Here is a 24,864-nt window from a genome sequence, read left to right as displayed (position 1 = left end):
GTATGTTCGAGAAACATACAAGAAACATGCAGTTTCTGGAATCACTATGATTCATAATGAGTGAGAAAAGGAGAAAAATGAAGCTGGCGACCAGAGATATGGTTCTTGGTTTGATTAGGATACGAGTACCTAAAATTAGTGAACAGCTTATAAATCTGAGGCAATTACACGATATTCCATTCGAGATTTTTGCCAGGTTCATAGGAACCTTAGGTTTATGTTGTGTAGCCTTAAAATTTGGTTGGATACACATGAAGTATTCTGAATAAGAAAAATTGATTGTGTTTCAAAGAAACACGAATTAAAAGAGGTTTTTTGACTGGTGTTTCATTAAAAGTTTTTTCTTTTCAAATTTGCCTTAGAAATACATTTGGATGCGTTACCCTCTGGTTGAGGTGTTCTTTACCAAGCTCAGCGGATTCACGGATATCGGAATGCCATATCAACTATCTTGAGTTCTTATCAGTGTTTTTGGTCTTAAGTAACTCGCAAAAATTCAGAGGACTGAGGGGGATGCAAAGAGAAGGATCTTTGGATCTTTACATTGTATATACGATTCAAGAAGAGCGTCGAGACATCTTGAACCGGAAACGAAGTTTGTGTTATCAAATACGGTTTCTTTTCGACGATAGTACAGAGGTTTTGTAAACCGAACATCAACTTATTTGCATCTCGAACCAATTCCAAATGTTTGCGTCATATCTCGTGGATAAGCGATTGAGAAGCGTTAGTTATTAACGCGTTTACTTATTTCTGGAAACAATTTTAATTTTTACGCAACTTCTCCGTTCGCGACTATACTTAAAAAAAAAAAAAAAAAGTGAAATTGGAAGGTTCGAGAAATATTGAAGTGGCCCCTAAGTGGCTGGTTCGGGCATGAGGCCCAGTGTACTTAATAATCTTGGATTCTGATTCGTTTTATTTAGAACCGAGTAAATATTTTCTGTGGTTTTTTGACAGGAAGTCATATCCTCTCTGGAAGAGGATTATCCTGATTGTCGGGACGCTGCCAAAGAAGCGTCCGAGCTAAGAGACGACAGACATCATGTTTTCTTCACGGATGGAGCTCTTGATTAAAAGGTTTCAAGAAAGTAAAGCCTCTTATGGACGTGTCTGATAGTTGTACATAATAATCTTGGATAAGTCTTATTATTATAAAATCCAGAGGTGGTGGTGATCATAGCACAGAAAGATGTGCGCTGCTCTAATGAGCCAAAGATCTGAGTTCAAGTTTGACCAGAAATCATCGACCTTTATTCGCCACCTCTCAGAAGAACTTATTTAGTGAACAGGTTGCATATATATATAGGTACACCAACAAACGCCTTGGAGGTTAATCTCAAGTTCTGGTCTAAGGTCTATTGCACACAAGATGCGAGAATGAAGATAAGTTAGAAAGCTGCATCCTAGCATGCCACTGGCCAAAATATGATTCTGAGGATCCCAGGATTGTATTGTATTGAATCATGGCGCTGGGGTAATATTAAGTCATAACGGTTGAAAAACTATCTTAATAGTAGTAACGCTGTTTGACAACGTAAGTAGAATTGACACAGATGTGACCTGTGCATATAGCACCCGCCATGCCTCAATTTCGACCGATAAGCGAAGTGACGTCACCATAGACGTTGTTAGAAAGGCGGCAAAGTGGTCGAGAATGTTTTGCAAAGCTTAAAAAAAAAAAAAAAAAAAAAACCAATTAGAGCCGGGCGCAGTAAATGGTGCGCAGGATAATTTTAATAATAATTGAAATATATATTATATATAATTAAAATATATAAATATATCGCTAAATCTATCCTTAGTTATACAAATTAAGGATTTAATTGTCCTTGTGTTTAAATCCTTTGGTTAAGTGGATATACGCTAAATGCGATTAAAAATTGTAAATGTATAAAATTTTGTTGTTCCTTTCACGGAATCTCAGGCATAATCTATCTGCCGTAATAACTTTAAACAGCTACCATATGATCTCGAGGAAGAGGCGCGCAATACAATTATATGATTAAACGAACTTACCTGTAAGTGAAGTTCTATCATAATTGTATGAAGCGCCTCTTCCGAAGAGATCGGTCCCACCCAGTATATACCCAATTCTAATATTATTAGAACCCTAGATATTACGGCAGCACTTTAAATAAATGACCAACGGAACGGGAAGCTAACCCTAGCGGAAAGTTTTAGAACTTTAAAACTGTGGTACATCGGTACATAGTAGGGGCTACTACCATATGATCTCTTCGGAAGAGGCGCTTCATACAATTATGATAGAACTTCACTTACAGGTAAGTTCGTTTAATCATATAATTCTAGACAAGAATTTTGCATTTCTATAAAGCCAATTAAAAGATTAGCTTTCTACTGCACGGATCTTCGAGACCCAACTAAGAATGGACAACCTGGAAGGGACACTGATTATAAAGCTTAGCTTAAAAATATCGGGCCCTGAATTTTTGTTGGGGTAGCCGCCACCCCATGTGGCCTCGAAGGGTTAAATAATGTATTTATATAAATCTGGGAAATGGAAGATTAATCTCTCTCTCTCAATTTTTTTTCAGTTTCTTAATAAAAAGTCTCTTATGTGCTAGATTTAATAAATTAATCGATTAAAAATAAACAGTAAGATAATTTTAGCATTTTTAATAATCGTTGACTGTGCAAGTTGTTAACAAGAATATGAGCAATTATGTTCAGAATAGTACTTGTAACAAAGTTAATTATAACTTATTACTACTTTACCATTTATATCATTGTAATAATGTAAAATTTTAATCGGGCTACCAATCCACTACTATAATTGGTGTTTTATATGTCGTTATATCTTGACGAAATGTCTCTTAGTTTCTCCTTATGTTCTACTTAAAATAAAACGCATATTCTGTTGCATGTTTGTGAAACGAGATAGATTCGCGTAAAATGCGCTTGCGCCAGTGCAAGATTTACGCCGAAACACGATGACTCTCTTTCGTGTCGCGTAACGTTGTCGCGCGTCTAAACTTTGGTAGTTCCACTTTCTGTATTTCCCCTTTATTGTGCGGAAATGCGCGACTGTTACAAGCATTACAGTCGGAGCGATACTTCCGCATGACGGAGAAGTGAACCCGCGGTATTCTTTCCGCGGCGAAGTAACTGCAACAACTGCGGCCGGCAACTGTCACGGACAAAGTTGCGGCGCGAGATTCCGCGAATGTGGTTCAAAGGATATGGCACGGATCGTATTAATGCGAACTTTACGTATCGTTACAACAAGTAGATCCAATTCGCAACTCCATCATTGTTTTGTGTTCAACAAACATTATTATGAAACAACAACGTGCGCGGTTACCAGTGTTTGTCTTAGATAATTTCAAAATCATCTAGATAAAGATAAGATAAAAATTCGTAAATTTTATTTTATAGATGAGATAAAGATGATTTTGCTTTTAATTAATCCAGTTGAGAGATGTGACGATTATCGCGATTTATCTAAATAATTTTTTAGATAACTTGTGTTCATAAAAAACTGATCATAAACATTTATAAAAAGAATGACGCAGATCACAAAATAAGGGATGTTAAAACAGTACTCACGATTTTGCTGTACTGACATGATTTTTTATATAAGTAAAGATGAATATACTTCGTATTTTTTTCATCTAGATAATTTTATCCAGATACCGGCAAACATTGGCGGTTGCTTTCTTATATCTGTTCTTCAATGCTGGCACACGTTTGGATGCAAACTCACGTAACTAATTTGACGTTCTACGCGCGAATGCTCCCAATTATGACAGGCAAATTCATTCCTTTTTTTCGCGGCCAAGCAATTTTGTGGAAAAATCGGACAAACTGTTATTTTAAAAAATTATCTTTTCACGATGATTAATAAAATAAAAAGAAAATATCGCCGATAATTCTTGCCGATAATCCTCTCGGCGCGGATGTCGCAAAGTGTCGCATCGCGAACGCGACGTGACCCTTTAATGACCGCTACTGGAACGGTCGTGTAAATGGCGTGTACGTTGCAATCCATTTGCGCAACGCGAACGCACTTGTACATTTTCATGGATATCCATTTTCATCCCCGGCCGTGCCAGATTTCACGCACCAACGAACCAGATGTACGCTCGCGGCCGCGCGGCCGTTCGCGCGCGCGCGCACGTGAACACGTGTCATTACAAAACATATTTCACAACAATATACATATATATGTACCCGTAGACGCGGGAAGTAGGCCGACGCATATGGGACCCGGGCAAGCCAGGTGTAAAATTTATTTCCGTCTGTTGTTGGTTAAATCGACGCGGGAGTAATACGCGCCATTAATCATCGCGTAATGATGCGACATTAAAAGAAATAATTCGCCTCTGTGGATATTAATTAAATGAGCATTGTTTCGCGCAAATTTATTTACCGCCGGATTTTAATGATGATTTACTGTTTGCTCGGAGGACGAATTCTAATTGCAGCAACCGCCACAAACATTAATTCACATTTGTAGAAATTGCTTATGAATTTCATTAAAAAATGTTTATCTCTCGCAATTGCTTAACTTAAGCGTAGAAGTGCGGAAGTGCTTATGTTTTATTCGTACAACTTTAACAAGAGATTTGACTTTATAAAAAAATTATCTTTAACTGTATATTATCTACATTGTTAGAAGAACACGATTATTAAGTGCATTTAATTAATTAATTATTTGATTAAAGACAGCTGAGACAGTTAAATATTAAAATAAATAATTTGTTTAATATTTCAATAATCAATTCTGATTAATATTGTAGTAATTTAATACTGTAAATCCTTGCCTCAAAACGTTTTCTTTCAGCAGTATTCGAGATACCTCAATATATCCACGGTAAATATCAATCGCGTTAAGAGCTCAGTGAATTTCAAACGGCATCGCTTATAGTTATTTAATTAATTGGTATAAATGTTGCAAAGTCCATAAAAAAAGTGTTAGATTTTAAACCCGCTCCGGCGCGCGATATTTTCGCCTGATGACCGCGGAAGTCGAGTTCACGCTTCGTTTGCATTTTTCGTTTCGGCCTATTTCTTGCGAGATATACGCAGTTGGTGGCGGTAAATCGTAAACGTCGTGTCTCTCCCCGCCGCCCGCCGCCGTTGCTATGAAATCCCAAAAGACGACGCCGGGTCTGTTTCAGCCATCCGGTCGACGTCGTCGCCGTAATAGCGAATACCTCGTTGTGAGATACAATCCCGCACGAGATACGATGTCTCGTTAATGCGTTATCCTCCGTGAGAAATTGGCCGAACCCTCGGTGTTACGTTTACCTAATAAATGTAAATCACTTTTCGCACATCACTGTTTTTAATCCAATAAATAATTGACACGACGGAAGCGAAAACGAAACATTCTACTGTGATTGATGAGGTCCAATAGAAATTATTATTTTCGGTTCTCGTTATTTTATGAATAATTTTATATTTTGTCTTACGAACAACCCTTTTATCATTTAAACAAACTGATTTAAGTTAATTTTAGAAATAATAAAAATATAATTGTAAATATTAGGAGTTATTACAAATCTTAATTAATATTTTAATAAGTTACAATTTCTACGATTTGTACAATAATTTTTAAAGAACATTTATTTATTGTGATATTTTTAATTGGTAATATTTCTTTGCGATATATTTTAATGCATTGTTTTTATTCCCTCCGCTTTATCAGTAACAGTAACAATCTTATTAATCGTGCGAATTACAACGTATATTCTAATTAAAAAAATTTTGTTAGTGAATACGTACAGAAGAAGACATAGAAATATTCCTATTTTTCTTTTGAATCGGAAAACAACGATGCGCTGGAATTATCGTGAAAATTTCCAATGTTTCTAATTTTTATTCGCTCGATATCATTTATGAAAATTCGTGCGCTATTCGTGCGACAAAGCAGAATTTATTTATAATTTTAATATGGCTCTATATAACACAACGATCAATAGAGTTACACGTTCAACGTTTGTTAATCCGTTATTATGAATTCAATTGAGCAACAAAGCTATTTTATTCTACATAGTGCCTTACACAAGAAATTGAAAATAGCTGCGCAGTAATAGAATATTTAGCTGTGTAATTACCTGAAACAGCTGTATTTAATTGCGCGTAAAAGCCAAAATCAACGTTTTACGCACGTTTAAAATTAACGAAAGAGATGAAGCCAGTAAATGTTAGAAATGAAAATTATGTGCAAATCTTATGCATACACACATATATATATACCTATATGTATATAATTGTCGGAGATTTCCATCAGGGATTTTTTTCCAATCAAAATTATTTGGAATATATCATTCATATAATATTAGGCATGTAAATATTATATTTATTATTTTTTAAAATATGAAATAAAATTATTATATTCTTGATATTTCAACAAAATTTGGCAGTGTCGTTTATATAAAGATACATATTATTTTTTAATTTACTAAAATTATAATTAAAAGGCGGCGCAATAAAATAAAACTCTTTTTTATTCATTTTACTTGTGTCATTATTTAATTTAAAATAATTAAACAAATAATATATTAGAATAGCAATTTTTGAAACACGTTATTGTGCGAGAGAGAGAGAAAAATATAGAAACATTTTTAGCCTTTGACTTAAAAATAATCGATTATTTGTGTTGTAAAATTTGAAATTTTTGTATCGTATAACTTTACCTTTTTCGCCATTGTGATAGTTAGGTCACAAGGACATAAGCATTGTTTTCTCAACCATATCTATTGTACCTTTAGCTTCTTGTGGTTGATAACCTTGTTTTTATGAATGTTTATCCTCGCATCTTCATGAGCAACATAAAAGCAAAAGCAAATGGCAGCGGCGTCGTATTACAATATCTCCGCGGAATATCTTGCAATTGTCTGAAGCTTTTCGAGAAGAAATTTAGTTATCTTTATATACAAGTATTCTTAAGAGATTCGTCGATTTTGAAAAATAAATAGGGGAGAGGGGGGCTGGTTGATCGCGGGGCAGGTTGGCCGACTGGCTGTTTAAAAATGATAGAAGTGACAGGTGGCGCTCTCTCTACGAAATTAAGTGTGTTAGTGAGAGATAAATACGTGACTGTATTTTCCTTCATTTATGCTGCGTCGTTTTGGCAAAATCGCAATTTGTTTCTTTTCGAGAGTGGTGAGTAAATATATACAGTAAAAACTGTTATGGTTATTGAATGTACTTGTTGTTACAATTAATGGAGAATATACATATTTCAAAGAGCATTCCATAGGCTTTCTAAATCATCATTGTTTTTAAAACTAACCTCACTTTTGGTATTCGTAAAATGTCAAAATGTTTGCTCGTGGCGTTTGGGGCAGGTTGGCCGAGTTGGGTACGGGGCAGGTTGGCCAAGTCGTAAAATATGATACAGGAAACAGTTTTACGCGCTGTCCTAACGTGAAAGAAGCAACGAGTTTCAACCGCATCCACATCGTTGGAAAACTTTGTTAATTAATCTGCCTCTGATACTGATAATGTCGTGTTTTAATCCTCGTGGCACCATATTGCCGAACATGTGCTCTCTCTGACATTTTAAGTCAACCTTTTGCTGTTTCATAAAACTGGTTTAAATAAGATGTTAAGGGGATCCTGCAGTGACTGGCGAACTTCCTCGATGTCGATAATGTCAACGTTTCTAATTTTGTTTTCCCTATATCTGTCTTTGTCTAACGAAATGACATCTGTCCTTTTTTCGATTGCTCGCCATCTTACGCAAGATCCGGCAACTACTGTTGCTGCTCTTCTTGTCATCCTGCATCCGTATTTGCATTACTAAATAATTATTAGATGGATCTTTTTTTGTACGCATTGAATCTTACTTCTACTTACACGATATTATTCCTACATGTTTTCCCAAGGGTGGATGATAAACATTATGTACGTATAAACAGTAGCATTTTTGTTTTAAGCAAATATTGTCGTCAGATGACAGCTGTGTATGTGCCCCAATAAGTAATATTTGTAATTTTTTGATGCTTTTGATATAAAATTGCGTTTTCCACTCTAGATTTTTGTGTGGACTTTAATTCTAGACCAAAAACTTGCAATTCTGTAAAGCCAATTAAAAGATCCATCGATTAACGATAATGTCGGTAAATCATACGGCTGCAGGATCCCCTTAAAATGAATAAATTATATAAAAATTAAAAATTTTATTTAAAGTTTCTTAAACGCGGTCGTATATTCGTCTATATCGTCTATATCACATATTGACGACTTCAAATTTTTATCACTCCTTTATAATTAGTCTTTCAAAAAATCCACCAGGTATTGTTTTTCGAGTATTAATTTATTTCATTTATTAATGAAAGTTATTTGTTCGAGGTACTACTCGTAAATGATTTGATATACATACGTGAGCAAACCTATTTTAGATTTGAAATTTTATAGCTATTTTTTATATTATTATTGTCAATTAAATCCATTTTTTTTGCATCTTTTCAAAACATTACATCTAATAAATCCGAATTTTTTGATAATCCCTTTATTGTTCATAACACGTTTCATCTTTCTTTGCTCAGGAAATTCGCCGCAATTGAGCTTAAACAGATACAGCTGATAAATGTATCTTTGAAAATATATGTATCCAAAAAGATATATATATATATCTTATAAATCCAAAAATCCAATAGCTTGCTGCGAATCGCCCCGTAAAGCCGGAACGATCTTCTTGTTCATTTCACTTGTTTGTTATACAAGAGATCAAATTACTTTAAGGTATAATCGGTTTTAATGCGTGAACCTTTTTGAAAAATCAAATTTTGCCGTCGGAAAATTTCTGCCGTCGAAAAGCCAGTTCTGCTACCGGACCATACGTTGATGTAGTTCCCTGTGTTGAGTCTGTCGAAGCTGTATATTCGTTCTGCGATACATGCCACTTCTTGTTTATCATGCAGTCGAGCGAACAACCAGCGTTAAGTGGAACGAAGTTTATACTGCAACCTGCAACATGCAGACATTGCAGACCCATCGCATTAAAAAAAGGCGCGTCTGTTCGATATTATAAAAGAGCATTGTTTCCACTTTCTTAAATTATCAGCGCAATTACATTTTTTATTGCTCATATTTTTAGGCAAACGACATAATTGTGAAAATTGTGAGAGTATGAAGCGTACGCATAATTACCGCTGTGAACCTGGCACCTGACTTTAACAAAAATAAATCTTGATAACAGTAAGTTTGTATTTCGTTTGTACTTGTTTGTATCACTCTTTGTTTATACCTTTGTTTATACCTTAATAGTTTATAAAATGTAAGAGGATTAAAAAATAGACAGCATCTCCGACTAAAAAATATTCCAATTTGTACTTTAAGGGTTTCGGAAGTATAGCATTTTCAAAATATGTCTAATTATAAGAGGCAATTCCGCCATTTTTTGAGATATCTCAAGACGGCCAATGGCACTCGAAAGAGCGTTTGTACCCGTTCGTACCTCCTTTCAAATCGTTTGCATCTCAAAGGGGTCAGAAGTACATACTTTTCAAAGTACGTCCAAAAGGTAATTTTGCCATTGTTTGAGTTTGAAAAGTCTGTATTTCCGGCCCCTTTAAAGTACAAACAATTTTGGAAGAGGTACAAATGAGTACAACCAATGCTCTTTCGAATACCATTCACCATGTTAACATATCTCAAAAATTGGCGAAACTTACCTCTTGAACGTATTTCAAAAAGCCTGAAAACTCCCGGTTTTTTTGAGGCACAAACAATTTGAAAAGAGATACAAACGGATACTAACGGAGCTCTTTTGAATGGCGTTGGTCGTTTTCAGAGAGTATCTCAAGAAATGGCAAGGTTGCTTCTTGGAGATATTTTGAAAATGTTGTACTTCCAACTCTTAAGATGCGAACGACTAAAAAGGTGATACAAATAGGTAAAAACAATGCTCTTTCGAATGGTCTTATTAAAATTGAAATATCTTTTAGTGTTGGCTATTTTTTAATTTATATTTTATATTTTATAAACTATTGAGGTATAAACAAAACAAAGGGTGATACAAACCGGTACAAATGAAATACAAACTTACTGTTAGAACATTTTTTTTTTGTTAAAGTCTGGTGCCAGGTTTACACTGGTAAAATAATTTTCTGTGTGCGAATAAAATAATGGAATATTTTCCGCTAGAGAAAATAGTGCTGAGGGAGTAAACGTTATAAACGGTTATCTATTATTTATCATATTTGAACTCATTCTCAACGAGACAATCCATATATTCCATTTCTTCAGTTTTATGCACCTTGTCACCTTCTTCCATTTCTTCACAATTTTCTCGGAAAGAGCATAATTTGTTAAATTGAAACAGAGCTATCTCTTAGAACAGTAACACCGCCGGAAATTAATCATTGTTAATTTTATATAAGTCGCTGTATTATTGATCGCTGGACAATTGAAGGAAAATATTTCCAAAAGTTTTTTCCTTTTCTTTATCGCTCTTTTTTCTATCTTCTTCTTTACCACTAGTTTCCTTTGTTTCTTTCGCTGCCTTTCTGCCTCTTCGATAACGATAAAAATATTTCTTACTCATGGCCTATCACGACCTAACTCAATGCTTCTTATTCCGAGGATTTTTACGATGCCAGTTCTGCTAAGATTGATGAAACGGCGTACTGTCGGTTCGGGAAAATCGATTTTCGAGAAGGACAAGCTCTCGTCTCCAGAATTCACTTGTCCGTCTCACCTTCACATCCTACCTTTTTTCTCTTTCTCTTCCTAAATCTCTTTCTTCGCACCTTCTATCGTTTTCGAAGAAAACTGCACGCCTATTTTTCCTCACACGAAAGACGAACAAAGGCGAGCGATATGGAAGCAATTAATCAATCATTATTCCCGGACAAGTTCCATCTCTGCACGATCTAACGGAGAATAGTGCTACGATTGCAGTTTGAGAAATCTCTTGTCAGTTAACGAAAAACGAAATTTTTTTAAAGAATTTTCGAAGCAGTAAGGAATTTTTTTTATGAAAGAAGAGAAAAATGTGAGAGAACACTGTAAATCCAAGTGTGTTATTTCTACACGTTTAAAATGATACATTTGACTGAATCTTGTTTTACATGTTTTAACACGTTGCGTATTAAATTAACACGTTTAATCGTATTAATACGTTCAGTCGTGTTAAATGACGTCATTTAAAACGGCAAAAAAATGTGTAAGAAAAGCTTCAGATAAAATAACACACTTGAATTTGCAGTGAAGTGACTACAAAAATTATTTGCATTTTTTTAATTAATAAAATTATTATTAGTCTATCGCAATTGCGATACACGCTTACTTTAGATTTTTTTTACCAGATTGACAAACAATTGTTTCGCAATCGCGATAATTTTATTCAGTTTAACTGTTTTTAAATAGATGAATCTTGTAACGCACTTTAGGAAAGTATAATTGATCATTTTTTGATGCTTTGGAACAAACGTAAAAGCACGCGGGAAAACTTCGTTATAATTCACGACAAAATGAGATTCCGCGCGAAGAAAGACGCTTAAATGCGTGCATGGATTTAATCGCGGCGGCTGCGCAATGTAGCGCGGCTTGTGAAATAACGAAACGTGTACGATAAGGGGATATTATACCTACGTCGCGCGCGCGGACGTATTAATTTAAAATTCAATTCCCGCTAACGTGTGTCCTTTTTTGTTGCAGGAGACGAGATCCTCTACCGTGACGAGATAGGCAATTTGTTGATCTACAATGTCAGCTCGGCCGCATCCAAGATCCTGTTGGACTCCAGCAATCCCGTAAGTTTTGTTAAACTTCTGCACGTTGTATGAAAAGCTCTCGCGGGGGACTCCGAGGAAGTTTGCATGAAATCCTTCGCTCGTTCCACCCCGTAATGAGAATCCCAGAATTATCAGTTATTTTACTCAGGGGTTATCACAGCCCCCTTATTCCCCTCCTCCTGCTCTCTCTTCTCTACGAATAATATTAATATTAATATAAGTTACAAGTAAAACGCAGTGACGGTACAGAGCATTAAATTAAGATTTATATTAAATTAATGTTGAAGCGTAAACAAGACTGCAGATATCAATTCGGCATTAATTAAACGAAGAAAACAATATATACAATGTTAATTATACGCGTATCAATATACCATTAGCATTAATAATGTAAAATGTGAAATGTGTCACTGTGTTATCGGTGATAATCAATTATTGTAAAATGTGTACTCTGGGTACGAGCCGATGTCCCATGGAAAGTGTGCGTAAATATTTTCGCGAATACGCGCGCGTTAACACATGCGCGATTATTGTCGCATTAAATAGTCGTGCGCGCGATTAAATAGAAATCACGGTATGAATAGTCGCTATATAGTCGGTACGAATTAATTGTCGGGGGGACTCGCCATCGCGCGCGCCCCGGTGCGCGCTTCACTTCCGAAATCGCGGATAACGATCACCGAAATACCCCGTGCGCAACGAAAGCAAAAGCACCATATCTCACATATGCGTGTCCTCTATTTCCCGCCTCCCTCTCTCCAACTCCCTCCCCCCGGTTTTCTTTCCCGTCTCTAATTCATATTCGTGCGTGATCAATTAAATCGTCCGCCGGGCTGGCCGCGAGCGAGCGTGTGTATACGGACATACATAAAAGCGGAAGCCGCGCGTGCGGATCGAATGCGAAAGCAGCAAAACGGCCGTAATCGGAAAGAGGGGCCGAAATATTATTTCACGACGCGGTGCAGGGGAACGAGAGGCGTAATGTAACGCACACGCCGAGCATTGCATCGCGCCCACTCGTTACTCCCCCACGACACACCGCGCCGTCGAAGAGATCCCTGGAACGGTAATTGCTTGTTATCTTTCACGTTCTGACGCGTGCAATCTATCGTCAACGATTCTCATTCGTACGCGCGGTAGATATCCATAGCCGGCTAACCGTTGGAAAATGATTCATTATCTGTAATGCAATGCCTATCTCCGCGAAATTTAACATTGTGAGATGTCTCCGTCGGAGGAAAGTCCAAGTCCGTATTTACGGAATGTATCGTTACGCAAGACTATTTGTCATACACTCTTGATATATTATTACTTCAATTTACCAGAAATGTTCGTTACTGAAAATTTTTGGCAATGTTATTAAATATTTTTTTAACGATTTGAAAATTAAAGGACATATCGGCAGATCGAAGAAATCGTCGAATACTTACTTATTAAACTATCATATGTGTCGAAATTTATATTACTTTAACACAAAACAGTATTATTTTAACTTCATTGGTTTAGTTAAATTAACGACATGTTGAGTAAGAGCAGTGGTGATTTAGAAATGGTTAAAAATGACTCAAATTGAGTATAATTTAACACTACGATTATAACAGTGCTCCTTAATAAAAACGTTGTCAAGTGTAGCGATTATATTTAATACTTCTTTTTCTGACAAAAAGAATACCTGTTTGATTTCATACGTTCTTCTCTACTTTTACAAATGGCGGCGGACAAGGTCCCTATTTCTTAAAATAAAATCTCATTCCTCTCTTCGGGGATGTCGCAATCAGCAAGCGCGGGGAGGTAAGCTGATTCTTTCAATTAAGCAAGTCGAGGAAGGGGGAGGGGGGAAGCGCTAAAGAGAAATTGCAACGGCTAACCGGTGCGACGCTCCAAAACTTTATTTTTACCGTCGAACTTGCGCCCTTTCTTACCTTTCTTGAGTTAAATGAAGTCTTCCGCATTTGCTGCTTTGCTCGAAATCTTACGGGAGTGTTTCGAACGCAGTCCGAGTCCGTGCAGTGTCGACGGAGAACAGTCTTATCGAGGCGTTCTCCTTGTTAGTCTGAAAGCTATTAGGGAGTTTATGACCCGTGTACCTTCACGCGCGTGTGTGTGTGTATATATATACATATATTGAGGGCAGTCTTTGAGTGAGTACATTTGGACAATTGCATTCGGCCTACTCACTGCTTCGATGCGAATGCATTCCAAGTGAATTATATATATATAGGGGATTTACCGATGCAATTATCCAATGCACTCGCTCAAAGACCGCCTTTGAGAATCTAGAAATTTTCTCTTACTAACAATAAGTAGAATATTAAAAATACTCAGGCAAACTACAAAAATTAGCTTTTTACGTCAAAGTAAAAAAAATTATATTAACGTACGTTTATATTTCCTGTATCGTCTTTTCAATATCTATTTTCGATATCGATGTTCAAAAAATAACAACGAAAAAACGATTTTACCTGCATGCATTAAGGACCTTTTTTTCAGTGAGAAAATACGAATTCTGAATATTGGGTAGTAGTGTATAAAGTTGCATTTTATTTCACGTCCCGTATAAAAATTTTACATGTTTAAGAGTAACAAGTTTATTAGGTATGTGTCAAGCTGTCCCAGCAGAATACTTTAATATTAGTTCGGAAAGTTGCTAATAGAATAATAACTTTTACCACGTAACATGATAAAACTGTCAGCGTCACTTTGTCTCTGTGTCAATATTATATCCAATTTTCTTTTTTTTTTTTCAAAAATTTATTGAAAAACACGTACATAAAAATCAGTAAAGATACTAGTTAGAACAGTCAAAATAACCGAATTTATTTTAGTGGTTTATTATAACATGTTTATTATATAAAATATTTTAACGAAAATTTAACCAAAACAATTTATTAAATAAATTCTTTTAATTGTATAGATATATGCTGTTATTTTTTTCTAAATTAAATTAATAATGTTTTGAATTGAAATGAAAAGGGCATGAAATGACTGGGCAACAGTTCTAGCGTGTTCATTCTTTTATTTAATGTTCTGGAAAACATATTATTATTTAATATTATTTAATATTATTATTTAATATTAATAATTATTACAGAATTTTAATTAATTAAAAAGAAGTTGAATAGAAAAAAAGTTTCTTACTGTTTATATATAACGTGAACACGAGCAATTAACTTATTTTCTGAATATACAGTAATTTTAGAGACTTAAAGCTCGAATTTTAATACAATACATGCAAATTAATCTGAGTAACAGCAGGGCCAAAACGCATAAAAACGTGACCCATATATCATACGAATTTTGTCGTATTAAAGTAATAATTGCAGTTGTCGGCCGCCAGTTACCGTATTATGATTGCGACAGACTATCGCTAACAATAAGTGAAACGATCGCCAGTCCGATCGTCCACCGACCAACTCGAAACGATTGTCTCTCGTTCGAACGCGCGACTTCGCTTAACGACGGTCATCCCATCAGTCGAGAGGCCATCGTATAGCTCATTCAACAACCCCGACGATCCGTGTCGCGCACGTGATCGTAATTTACTCGTCGCGATTTCGACAAACCGTTCCGGGTCGTCGCGGCAGCACAAAGCCATGCACTTTCGACGCGGCGCGGCCGTCGCGTCGCGTCGTCTCGCATTTGCAGTCCATTCCGGTTTCATTCCGGCTAACGACTCGTTTTATAAGCATAATAAGCGATAAGCTCGGTCTGCGATTTGCCGTCCGCGTTGGGCAGCAAGCGCGACCTCGCGTTCGCCGACGCCGATTACCGGCGCGGCCTGACACGCGAGCGCGCGAGACTTTTGTACTCCTGCGTGGTTTCGTTATACTCCTTATTACTGGAACTAGTTAATGCACCGTCTTTTTATCGCGCGACGTTGGCCTGTAAAGATAGCGGCTAAACTCCTGTATTGTACTTTTAACAAGCGACGATCGCGTTCACTTTATAATGCTTAACTACATCGGCGAGGCAGGCGAGGCTGCATCTGTTTGCACGATCTGAATTTAACATTAAACACAAATCGCGTAATTTGCAGGATACTAGTAAATGTATCTAATTAACTCTTTTTAATTTAAACGTTTAGATATATTTAATTAGTCTAGGTATTGAATAAGTTAATACTTAACACCCAAATATACATGCTCATCCTTGGCCTTTGAATCTAATTATAGCTTTGTTTATAACAAACGATTTATATTTTTTTAAATTTTAATTAATTCTGTTAAATCATCTAATAACATTATACTTATTCCTATGTCCACTGTGCTTTTACTATTTTTGTTTGTTGCGCGTTTTGCATTTTAACATAAAACTATGTAATTATATTGTAATGTGACATTTGTTTATAAACAATTTAAAATATTTTGCGCTTTCAGGATTTACTGTCGAGCTTCGACCACCATTTATCCGCCGACAGAAAGTATTTGTTACTCGCTCTCAATTACCAGAAGGTAAGTAATGCTTTAAAAATTTTTGATGAAGTAAAATAATGGAAAACGCGCGCACGCGCGCACGTTTATTATCGTTACGTTAAATGCCAACGTGAAAAGAAATGTTGCACGATAAAAACGGACGTTAATTAATCATGAAATATTACTTAATTAAAATTACTGCAAATCTTTGATGGCGTGATAATTACTATGCTCTGACGACGCGGCTTTTCTCGAAAACATATGCATGCAAATGAGGATTACAGCAGCGCAATGTAATTGTCCCCAACTCAATCTTACGAATAGGCAATGTCTGACTTTGCATGTCTGATGCCCAGGGTAATAAACTCTCAACGATAGACTGTGAACTTTAATATTAACGTTAACGAAGGAGCGCTTTTTCGTAGTAATAACGATTCTCCCTTTGCAAGTAAATTGCAAGTTAATTGATCTCTCGGTTCAACAAGTGCCTGAAATTCACATTGTCCGCGATTACTTCCTTTCTTTCGACATTTCGAAACTGTATTCCGAAAATTTCTTACGCGCCACTTAACCTACTGTTAAGAAATAAGTTACTTAAAGTTGACAGTTTTACGCATTTGAATGAGAAATATTAAAGAGTAGATATTCAGATAATAATGGCCTAATATTCTGATTAAAAATAATATATATTATTGTTATTGCATTATAATTAAAAACTCGAATGTCAATGCTAATTTCATAATAATCCAAATTTAAAGTGTACACTGTTAAATATTAAAAGATAAAATTTAAACCAATACCTTAATTGAGTTAAATAAACTTTTTGTTATTTGTAACTATATCATATGTGCCAAAATTATTATTTCAACACAAAACAGCATTCAATTAAATTAACAATAACATATTGAGTATGAGCAGTAGGAGCAGTGGCAACCTATAGGAACGATCAACAATGACTCAAATTGAGTATAATTTGACACTGCGAAATTTAACAGTGTATTCTGTAAAATATAAAATTCAAAAATATGAATTGATTTATGCTGTGCAAGAATAATCCAACTTCTTTTTTATGTTATAAACGCGAATAGAGTTTTCAAGAGCGCGAATATATAACCACATAGTGAGACAATCACGGGAGCAAGGTAGACTATCCGGAAGTTAATCGTATTGCCGAACGGAATGACTGCGATAAATATTTCGTTCTCCCTCTCTTGTTTCTCCCCCTCCTCCGTTCTTCGTCACTCGGCGAACCGCGCGCGTTCGTCAGGTGGTCTGACTGGTACGTCGGTGCTTAAACTTCCAAAGACTAGTAATTATAAGGACCTGGAGCCGAGATCTCTGGAAACCGTGCGTCCACATTCCGAGCGGATGCATTCGGATAAGCTGAATTTCGAATGAATTAAGGTCAGACTACCGCGCTGTAGTCAAAGTAGTGCGAAGTTTGTTTAATCCGACGGTACGCAGAATTCGTTTCGAGCATTAAAGGAACAAACATACAAACATATATTCCACTTGCAACGCTTAAGTAAAATCTTTCTTATCTTTCAAATTGCGTACACATTTGAATACGTAATAATTATTTTGAAAAAAAATGGAGTATTTATATCTTTATTACAGAATATCAGCAAACTTACGATCAGTATTTTCGTCGCAGTAGATTTAAAAACTCTGCCAAATACCTCTCTGATAAAGTTTATAATATACGTTATGTTAATTCTATGACATTAAAACGGTCTGCATCGCGTGTCTGCGTTGCTTTCCCGGAGACTAAGCTGCTAATTTGTTGTCACCGACGGTTACGTAAAATTTATTATCCGTTTTTCAGGGATTTGCCTTAAAATCTACGCGTCCCACAGTGACCTAGCAATTTACTTTGGTATTCAGGTCGTATGTTTAAAATCTGCGTGTTTCGCGCAAGAATCGCGGTTATGTGATTAAAATGCGCATCAGGGAATTTATTTTATAGAGAACACAATCTCGCTTTTTTATGACAAATAACGTTAATCTCTACTCGTTCTTCTTCCTCGTTACGTAAAATAGCTCGAAATCTTTTACTTACGAGCCTCTTTTTAAAACGTTGCTTTAAACGTTATATTAACCGTGTACGTCTCTCGGCTGCTGCAATAACGTCGCGATCAACGTATAAAAAATAGGGAGAGAGCACTGAAATACAAACTAAAATTCACGCGTAAGCAACGTTATCCGCGGGCGAAATGTGCACATTTTAATTTTCGTCCATTCGCCCGGCTAACTCCACCGCGCGTTGGATTAGCGTTGTTTCGACCGCGCGTTCAACGCTGCGCGGCCAAGTTAATTCGACGCACCAAGAAAGAGAAATAGAGACGGACGTTTAAACCGCGGCGCAAGTATTATCGTAAACTAAACACCGTATAGTATCCGACGCGGCCGCGGCGGGATTCTACGATTGTACGCAATGATCCATGTTTCTCTATTTCTTGTCCTCCCGTCGTTTCTCCGCTCGGACCACGGGAACCACCGCTGCGCCCTGAACACCACCGCCCATAACCGGCCAACAACCGTCTGCCATACACGCCGCGCGCCGGTCCAATTGCATACATTACCTAGCTACCATATCTCCCTTTCGCCCTCGCCGTGCCGCGCCGGTCCTTTCATCCGCTCCTTTGTATGCGCCGACGTGAACGCGTATATGCGTGTACGTAGCCTCGCTCAGATCTCCGTGCATCCTACGCCAACGGTCCACTGCAGCCGCTGTTACCGGCGCACGCAAAATCCTGAATTATGTCCCGGACGGACCATCTGGATCTCCGAAGAGGGACTGCTACGCGCCTATTCGCTAGTGCGAGCGCGAGTTGGCGGTAATCGCCCCCCGAGAAATCGCCCGGTTTACCCTGTTTACCGATCCACCTCTCGGTGTTGCCGGAGCCTGGTGGATTAGACACGTGTACGGTGAATTAGGATGAGACCTTTCATGGCTATTAACTTGATAGAGAGGTAGAATGGAGAAGAAAATGTCGCAAATCACTGGTACCTAATTATTTTCACAGAGTAAATATATAATTACATGAAATACAAGTTACGTCCATTTCTACCAATGCAGATTTATTTTAATCTCGCGGTTTAACTTACTTTTTAACTTTCTTTTTTTAATTCTTAGAAGTAGAAAGATATGAAAAGTAAACTGATATTAAGTAAACTGTAATTAAGTAAGTAAACTGATATTAAAATTAATCTGCATTGGATAGAAATGGACATTATGTGTTTTATATTTTGAAGATAAGAGATATTGAAGGAAAATTTAGGTCAGAAATTAACTCATCTATATCCGCACTGTTAATCACACGATCTCTCTCTCTCGGCGCACGGTACGTATTTTATCACCGAAGCGAATTTAAAAAACAAAATACATAATTGTTTATCGCGTTTTAACGGACGATAATTTCATAATAATTTATGACAACTGAGTAATAAATTTATAATAATTGAGCAATTTTGGTTTATTGAAATTTATCAAATTTAGCGATATTACGATGATTGATACGTGTGAACTAATTAAATTGGATACTCTTCGCGTAATTATGTAAACTGTCTCTCATACAAAATTCCCAATGAAATTCGAAATGTGGAAATATACTTGGAAATATATATAGCCGCCGCGGCCCGTATATCGATTAAAATTAAACTTGCCGCGGTATCTAAATAGAGGACGAAAAGCGGGCACAATTGCGATTTTTCTCATTTGAAGTAATTAAAAGTTTTTCGTCTACCGATATCTTTCTTCGTTAAAAATTTTCATTTTATGAATTTTTCTCCAGCGCAGCGCCGCCATTCCGGATATTAGGAGAGCGGCATCTGGCGCACAGGCTATATCTCTAATACCTCGTGAAATTATGCACTATTAATGTCGCAGAGTTTCCCCCGCGATCTTCTGTCGACTCCATTTTTATAAATTAGACGCATTACACCTTACATGCAGGCGGATGTAGCGTATTATTTTAGGGAAACCACGGCACGTAGTCTCAAGTAACGCAGATATAAGGTTTCCCTGGTTCGCTCTTTTTCGTCTCTTTGTTAAAATAAAAGAATGCAACCGTATTAACGTTTACAAACTTTCTTTTATCCTTAAAATTCGCAAGCTCGAATAACTTGAATGGACTTTTATACAAAATGCACTCGGTATAATTTTTATTAATTGAAATTAAAGCATATATTACTAATTTTTTTTCTTAAAATATAACATTTTGTATCGTAAGATTAATGCACAACAAAACAATTTAACTCTTTATCTACATAAAACGCAATTCTTGTAAAATTTTATGGTTAATAGAGCAGGAATTCTAAGGTACAAGTTTCAGAATATAATTGCTTTTGATACGTTTTTAAAGATATTTTTTTTTATTTAAAATGATTGTCAAGAAGCATTCAAATAAATAAATTAGTTGGTTTTACCGTAGCGGCCGTACGTGCCGATGATATATTAGGAACAATTTATTTTCGACGTTGATTGGCGCCACGGTCCCTTTTACCACTATCCCTCTTCGGCTCGGCCGCTGGTTAAAAGTATCGCAATTGGTTACTGTCTGTGCGAAATTAAATGTGGATCCTTTTAAATTAGAGAGAGGAAATTATATCCGCCGTCGACCGCGCCACTCCACATTTCATGCTCCACCAACGTATCCAATTAATTTTTTTAAAACCGCGCGCACGCACCATTATCGTACGCCGATACCACCGATATACCACCGCCGACATCCAGGCCGATCCCGCATGTCTCTACGTCTCTTGCGTCAACTTCATAACGTCAAACGCCAGCGGCCATAATCCCACCACGGTCCACGGTGTATTGACCATTAATTAAACGACGTTTCTGCCGAATCTGCCGGATTTATACCGTCCATGATCGAGAGGGGATTATCAGCGATAGCCTCAGATGATTCTCCTCGATCGCGCGTCCCATGTGCGCGGAATATGCTGTTTCGATTGTTCAATATTCGATCCGCACGCAAAATAGGGAGATACGGTGGGATTATCTTATATCACGTTGGCGAAAGGAACTCCTGCGACGCATGTTGTATCGCAAAAACCGTAAGTTTTATTTATTAATAATGTTTAATTAAGTAAAATGTTAATTTACAAGTTTTGCATAATTAGTCAAAATTAATTTTTTCTAACTTTAATTTCGGCAAAGATTACAAAATGAGCTTTATTATTTTAAAACTATATAAAGGGAAAAAGCTACAGTAACTTTTTTTTCCCCAACATAAAACGCACTCTGTAAATGCAGAAATAATGTATTTCTTTCGTTAAAAGATAAGTATTTTTTAATGAAAAGCTCGTACAAGGATTGCGACATTTCTTCTTGTTATTTCCTTTATCGCGTGGAAAATATTCTGAAAAGGATATTCGCGACGTGAAAGAATATGTTATGACACTTTATCTTTAAGATAACGATACCAGGTGCATCTGCGAACTTCATATACGACCGCATAAAGAACCTTACATAGTCCCCCAACCGTCGCGTCGATGACGCAAAAGGAATATTACGAAAACAGCTTGATGTTTCTTGTACCATTAGGGCAACCCTTAGTTGAGTACCAGAGAGCATATATTACAGCTTGTATATATATTACGTGCGCGCTTTTTGCATCATTAGTGTTTCAACAGGATAATAATCGTTAGTACAAAAAACATTTTTTCTGTTTCGTCCTTTCTGACAAAAACATATTGATAGGAATTTTTTTGAAAGTGAGGAATTTTTTGCAATAAAAATAATGGTTGCATTTAACACCGTTAATTATATACGTGCTATTTTCTTTGATATTTTTATACAAACGATGATAATATGAAGAAAAAGTATAAATTTATTGGAGAGCAGAGGATAAGTTATATAATTTTTCACATACATATATATATGTATATACATAGATATAATATATTTTTTTTTGCAATATTAAAATTAAATTAATATCTACAATAGGGATAACATCTGATAGCATGTTAGACTGATTCTATATTTTTAAAGCAGACTTTTAGTATTCTACGTATTTGTCATAAACTTATTTGATGATTTCTTTATTTAATCTTTGTATTGTATAATATTCGTATATATAATTATTATATAAAATTACATTTTTATGACTATTTTATAATTTTTTTTGTTTAATTAATACAAGTTTTTAAAGCATAATAATATGGTTATTATGTAACACAAAACGCGGAATAATATACTTTCCTCCGCCTGCATTTCCGAGAAGAGTAAGCTCTCATCGAGCTTACTCCCCGAGAATTCTCTTTTTATCATCCATTTTTCTTTGTTTTGCGTTTTGCAACTCTTTCGTATTCTTGTATATGTACCCCTGAAAAATAGATGGAAAAGTACCAACAAATCAACAACTAAGAGACGGACAACATTCTTTTTTATTTTCTGCAGCGCGTTTTCCAACGTGCTTGAGATTTCTTTCATAACGGATAAGTCCGTCGATAACATCAAACATAACATTAACGGGAATAGGAGCTGTATAGTGTTTCATTTCCAGAGAGACAAATACATTTCCAGATAGATATGAGTTTATCCTCGCGATCGTGAGACTGCTCCAATCGTGATCTGTTTGTTATTTCTGACGGTACATTTACCAAAATAAAAAATGAATATGTTGAACGTTTTATATATCGCGAGTGATTAAAATACCATATATTGGTAAATCTGTATCACAAGCATTAACATTTGCCAGATACCTACTTTTAAAATAGAATTTTGCTTTAAGCAGTGAAAGAATTACGAATTGAAAAAAGATAGATAATTTAATATAATAAAATTTAATATGCTTTCAATAATTTACTTTAATTTAATATAAGTTAATATGCTCTCAGAATATGTGTGTGTGTGTGTGTGTGTGTGTGTGTGTGCTCCCTCATATATCTGTTCCTAAACGACAACGTTTAACAACGTTGAATTCTTCTCGATTCAACATTAAGGAAAATATCCCGTCTACTACGTCGAACGATTAGAATTATGAATTACTCAAATTTCAACGTCGCGACGCTCTTGGCCGACGCCCAAGGAACGCGGTCTCTCTCTCTCTCTCTCTCTCTTTCTCTCTCTCTCTCTCTCTCTCTCTCTCTCCGCGATCGAATTTTTCTTCCGCCAACTCTCGTTCGCCTCGACGAAGTCTCCTCCGAAGTTCCTCGACTACTTGCTCTAATCCGGGATTTATACCGCGCTTTCTGGCTAATTCAGAATTTATGCCGGCGATACTTAGACATAGTTACCGACGACGTTAGTGTGCTGTAATTCCGGCGCGTCCGATCGAGCGCATTGTCGCATTCTTGCGATATTAAGTCATGTCCATTGGCGTCCCAACCTCGGTATCCTCCTCGATTGTGTTCCTTAATTTCTTCCTAGATTTGTTTTAATCTCACTAGGACTAATTAAGACGAAAATTGTTATTCCCAGATTCCGTTTCATTTCTTCACTGCGTGTACCCCATTTATTTTTATATACAAAAGCTGAGGTATCTTTGACGGAGTATTTCAATTTTCATGACGACGTTATTACTTTATAAACGTAAATTTTTCTTTTTTAGTTATAGCGTTAGTTTGTTATTAAAATCGGTTTATGTAACTTTAGTTTTGAACAAGAAGGAGCAGGGAGCGCACGATTAATATATCGCGTATATATTATGTACGTGCATTACCTATATCCAGAGTGCAGATATATATCCTTCGTTTGATAGAGTTTAGATACTCTGCATATCTGGACTAAAGTGTCCATTATATGCCTCGGGGCTTTGATACTTCGCTCGACAGAGGAAATTCCTGTTCTCAAAGAAATTCATAATTCACGTGCACTTCTCGTGATGCGAAAGGCAAGACCTTTGGCAAAACTCTTCACTGGCTACTAAAGATTCATTTAAGAGTTCAAGACAGGCTTGTTAAGCCGTTTCGCGTCGCGGTCGGGAGCATGAAAAATTCGTCGCGCAACACACAAGAGTTGCAAGTACTTCTTTAAAAAGAACAGGTCTCTTGCCGAATCGGGAGCAATTGAAGCATTTATCACGAAGTAAATGTGTTATTGAAGCGGTTTACCTCTGTAATACAGTTGTATAAAATCGCATCTGGCAAGCGCGGATATAAAATTTCGTGTACCGTGTACAAAATAAATACAAATGAGAGATAAAATTATGGCAGAATTAATTAAAATTGTTTTAATGTAATTCGATAACGATGCAGTTATATGACCATATATGTTGTACCATTGAATGTACAAATGCAAAAATGCTGGTAACAATAATTTATTCTGGATAGGAATACAGCATTGAGCGCGATGCGCACACCAGTCGCGCGTATAATACCTCAGACGTCGGGCACTTGTCAATTTATAAATGATCGTTCATATTGTTTATGCGCTTCGGATTACGAACATTTCTAGGATATACACTCCACGTTCAATTTTGTAATATATAATGCAATAAGATACGATAAGTAAAACCGTTAATAATCGGGCGACTCAGATGAGCGATCGATATATTTATTCGGCGGTTGTTAGAGCGACATTGAACATTTGCCGCGGTCTCGGATACTGCGGTTCGGCGATTTATTTCCACCTGTTCAACAATACGCACACGCTACTTACGTGATCGGGCCGTGCGGCATCAGCCGTTACAAGAATCTATATAGTACAATGTATATTACGAACGAATTAATCCACAAATGAAAAAATATGCGAAATGCGAAACGTTATATATATTTTTTACAGAATT

General features: G+C 36.3%; 1 protein-coding gene across 10 annotated transcripts in view; it reads left to right on the top strand.

The window, feature by feature from the left end:
* Positions 1–24,864, top strand: part of LOC139816883 (venom dipeptidyl peptidase 4) — a 509,974-nt gene that overhangs the window by 387,733 nt on the left and 97,377 nt on the right. For all 10 annotated transcript variants that reach the window (XM_071784690.1, XM_071784692.1, XM_071784698.1 and 7 more), the window contains 2 exons: positions 11,638–11,732; positions 16,091–16,165. In XM_071784690.1, coding sequence (XP_071640791.1) covers positions 11,638–11,732; positions 16,091–16,165 — 170 coding nt within the window. The remainder of the gene's footprint in view (positions 1–11,637; positions 11,733–16,090; positions 16,166–24,864) is intronic.

This window comes from Temnothorax longispinosus, chromosome 7 (assembly GCF_030848805.1).
Source record: "Temnothorax longispinosus isolate EJ_2023e chromosome 7, Tlon_JGU_v1, whole genome shotgun sequence".
Lineage (NCBI taxonomy): Eukaryota > Metazoa > Arthropoda > Insecta > Hymenoptera > Formicidae > Temnothorax > Temnothorax longispinosus.
Note: the sequence above shows the minus strand (reverse complement) of the source record. Positions and strands in the feature narration are given on the sequence as shown.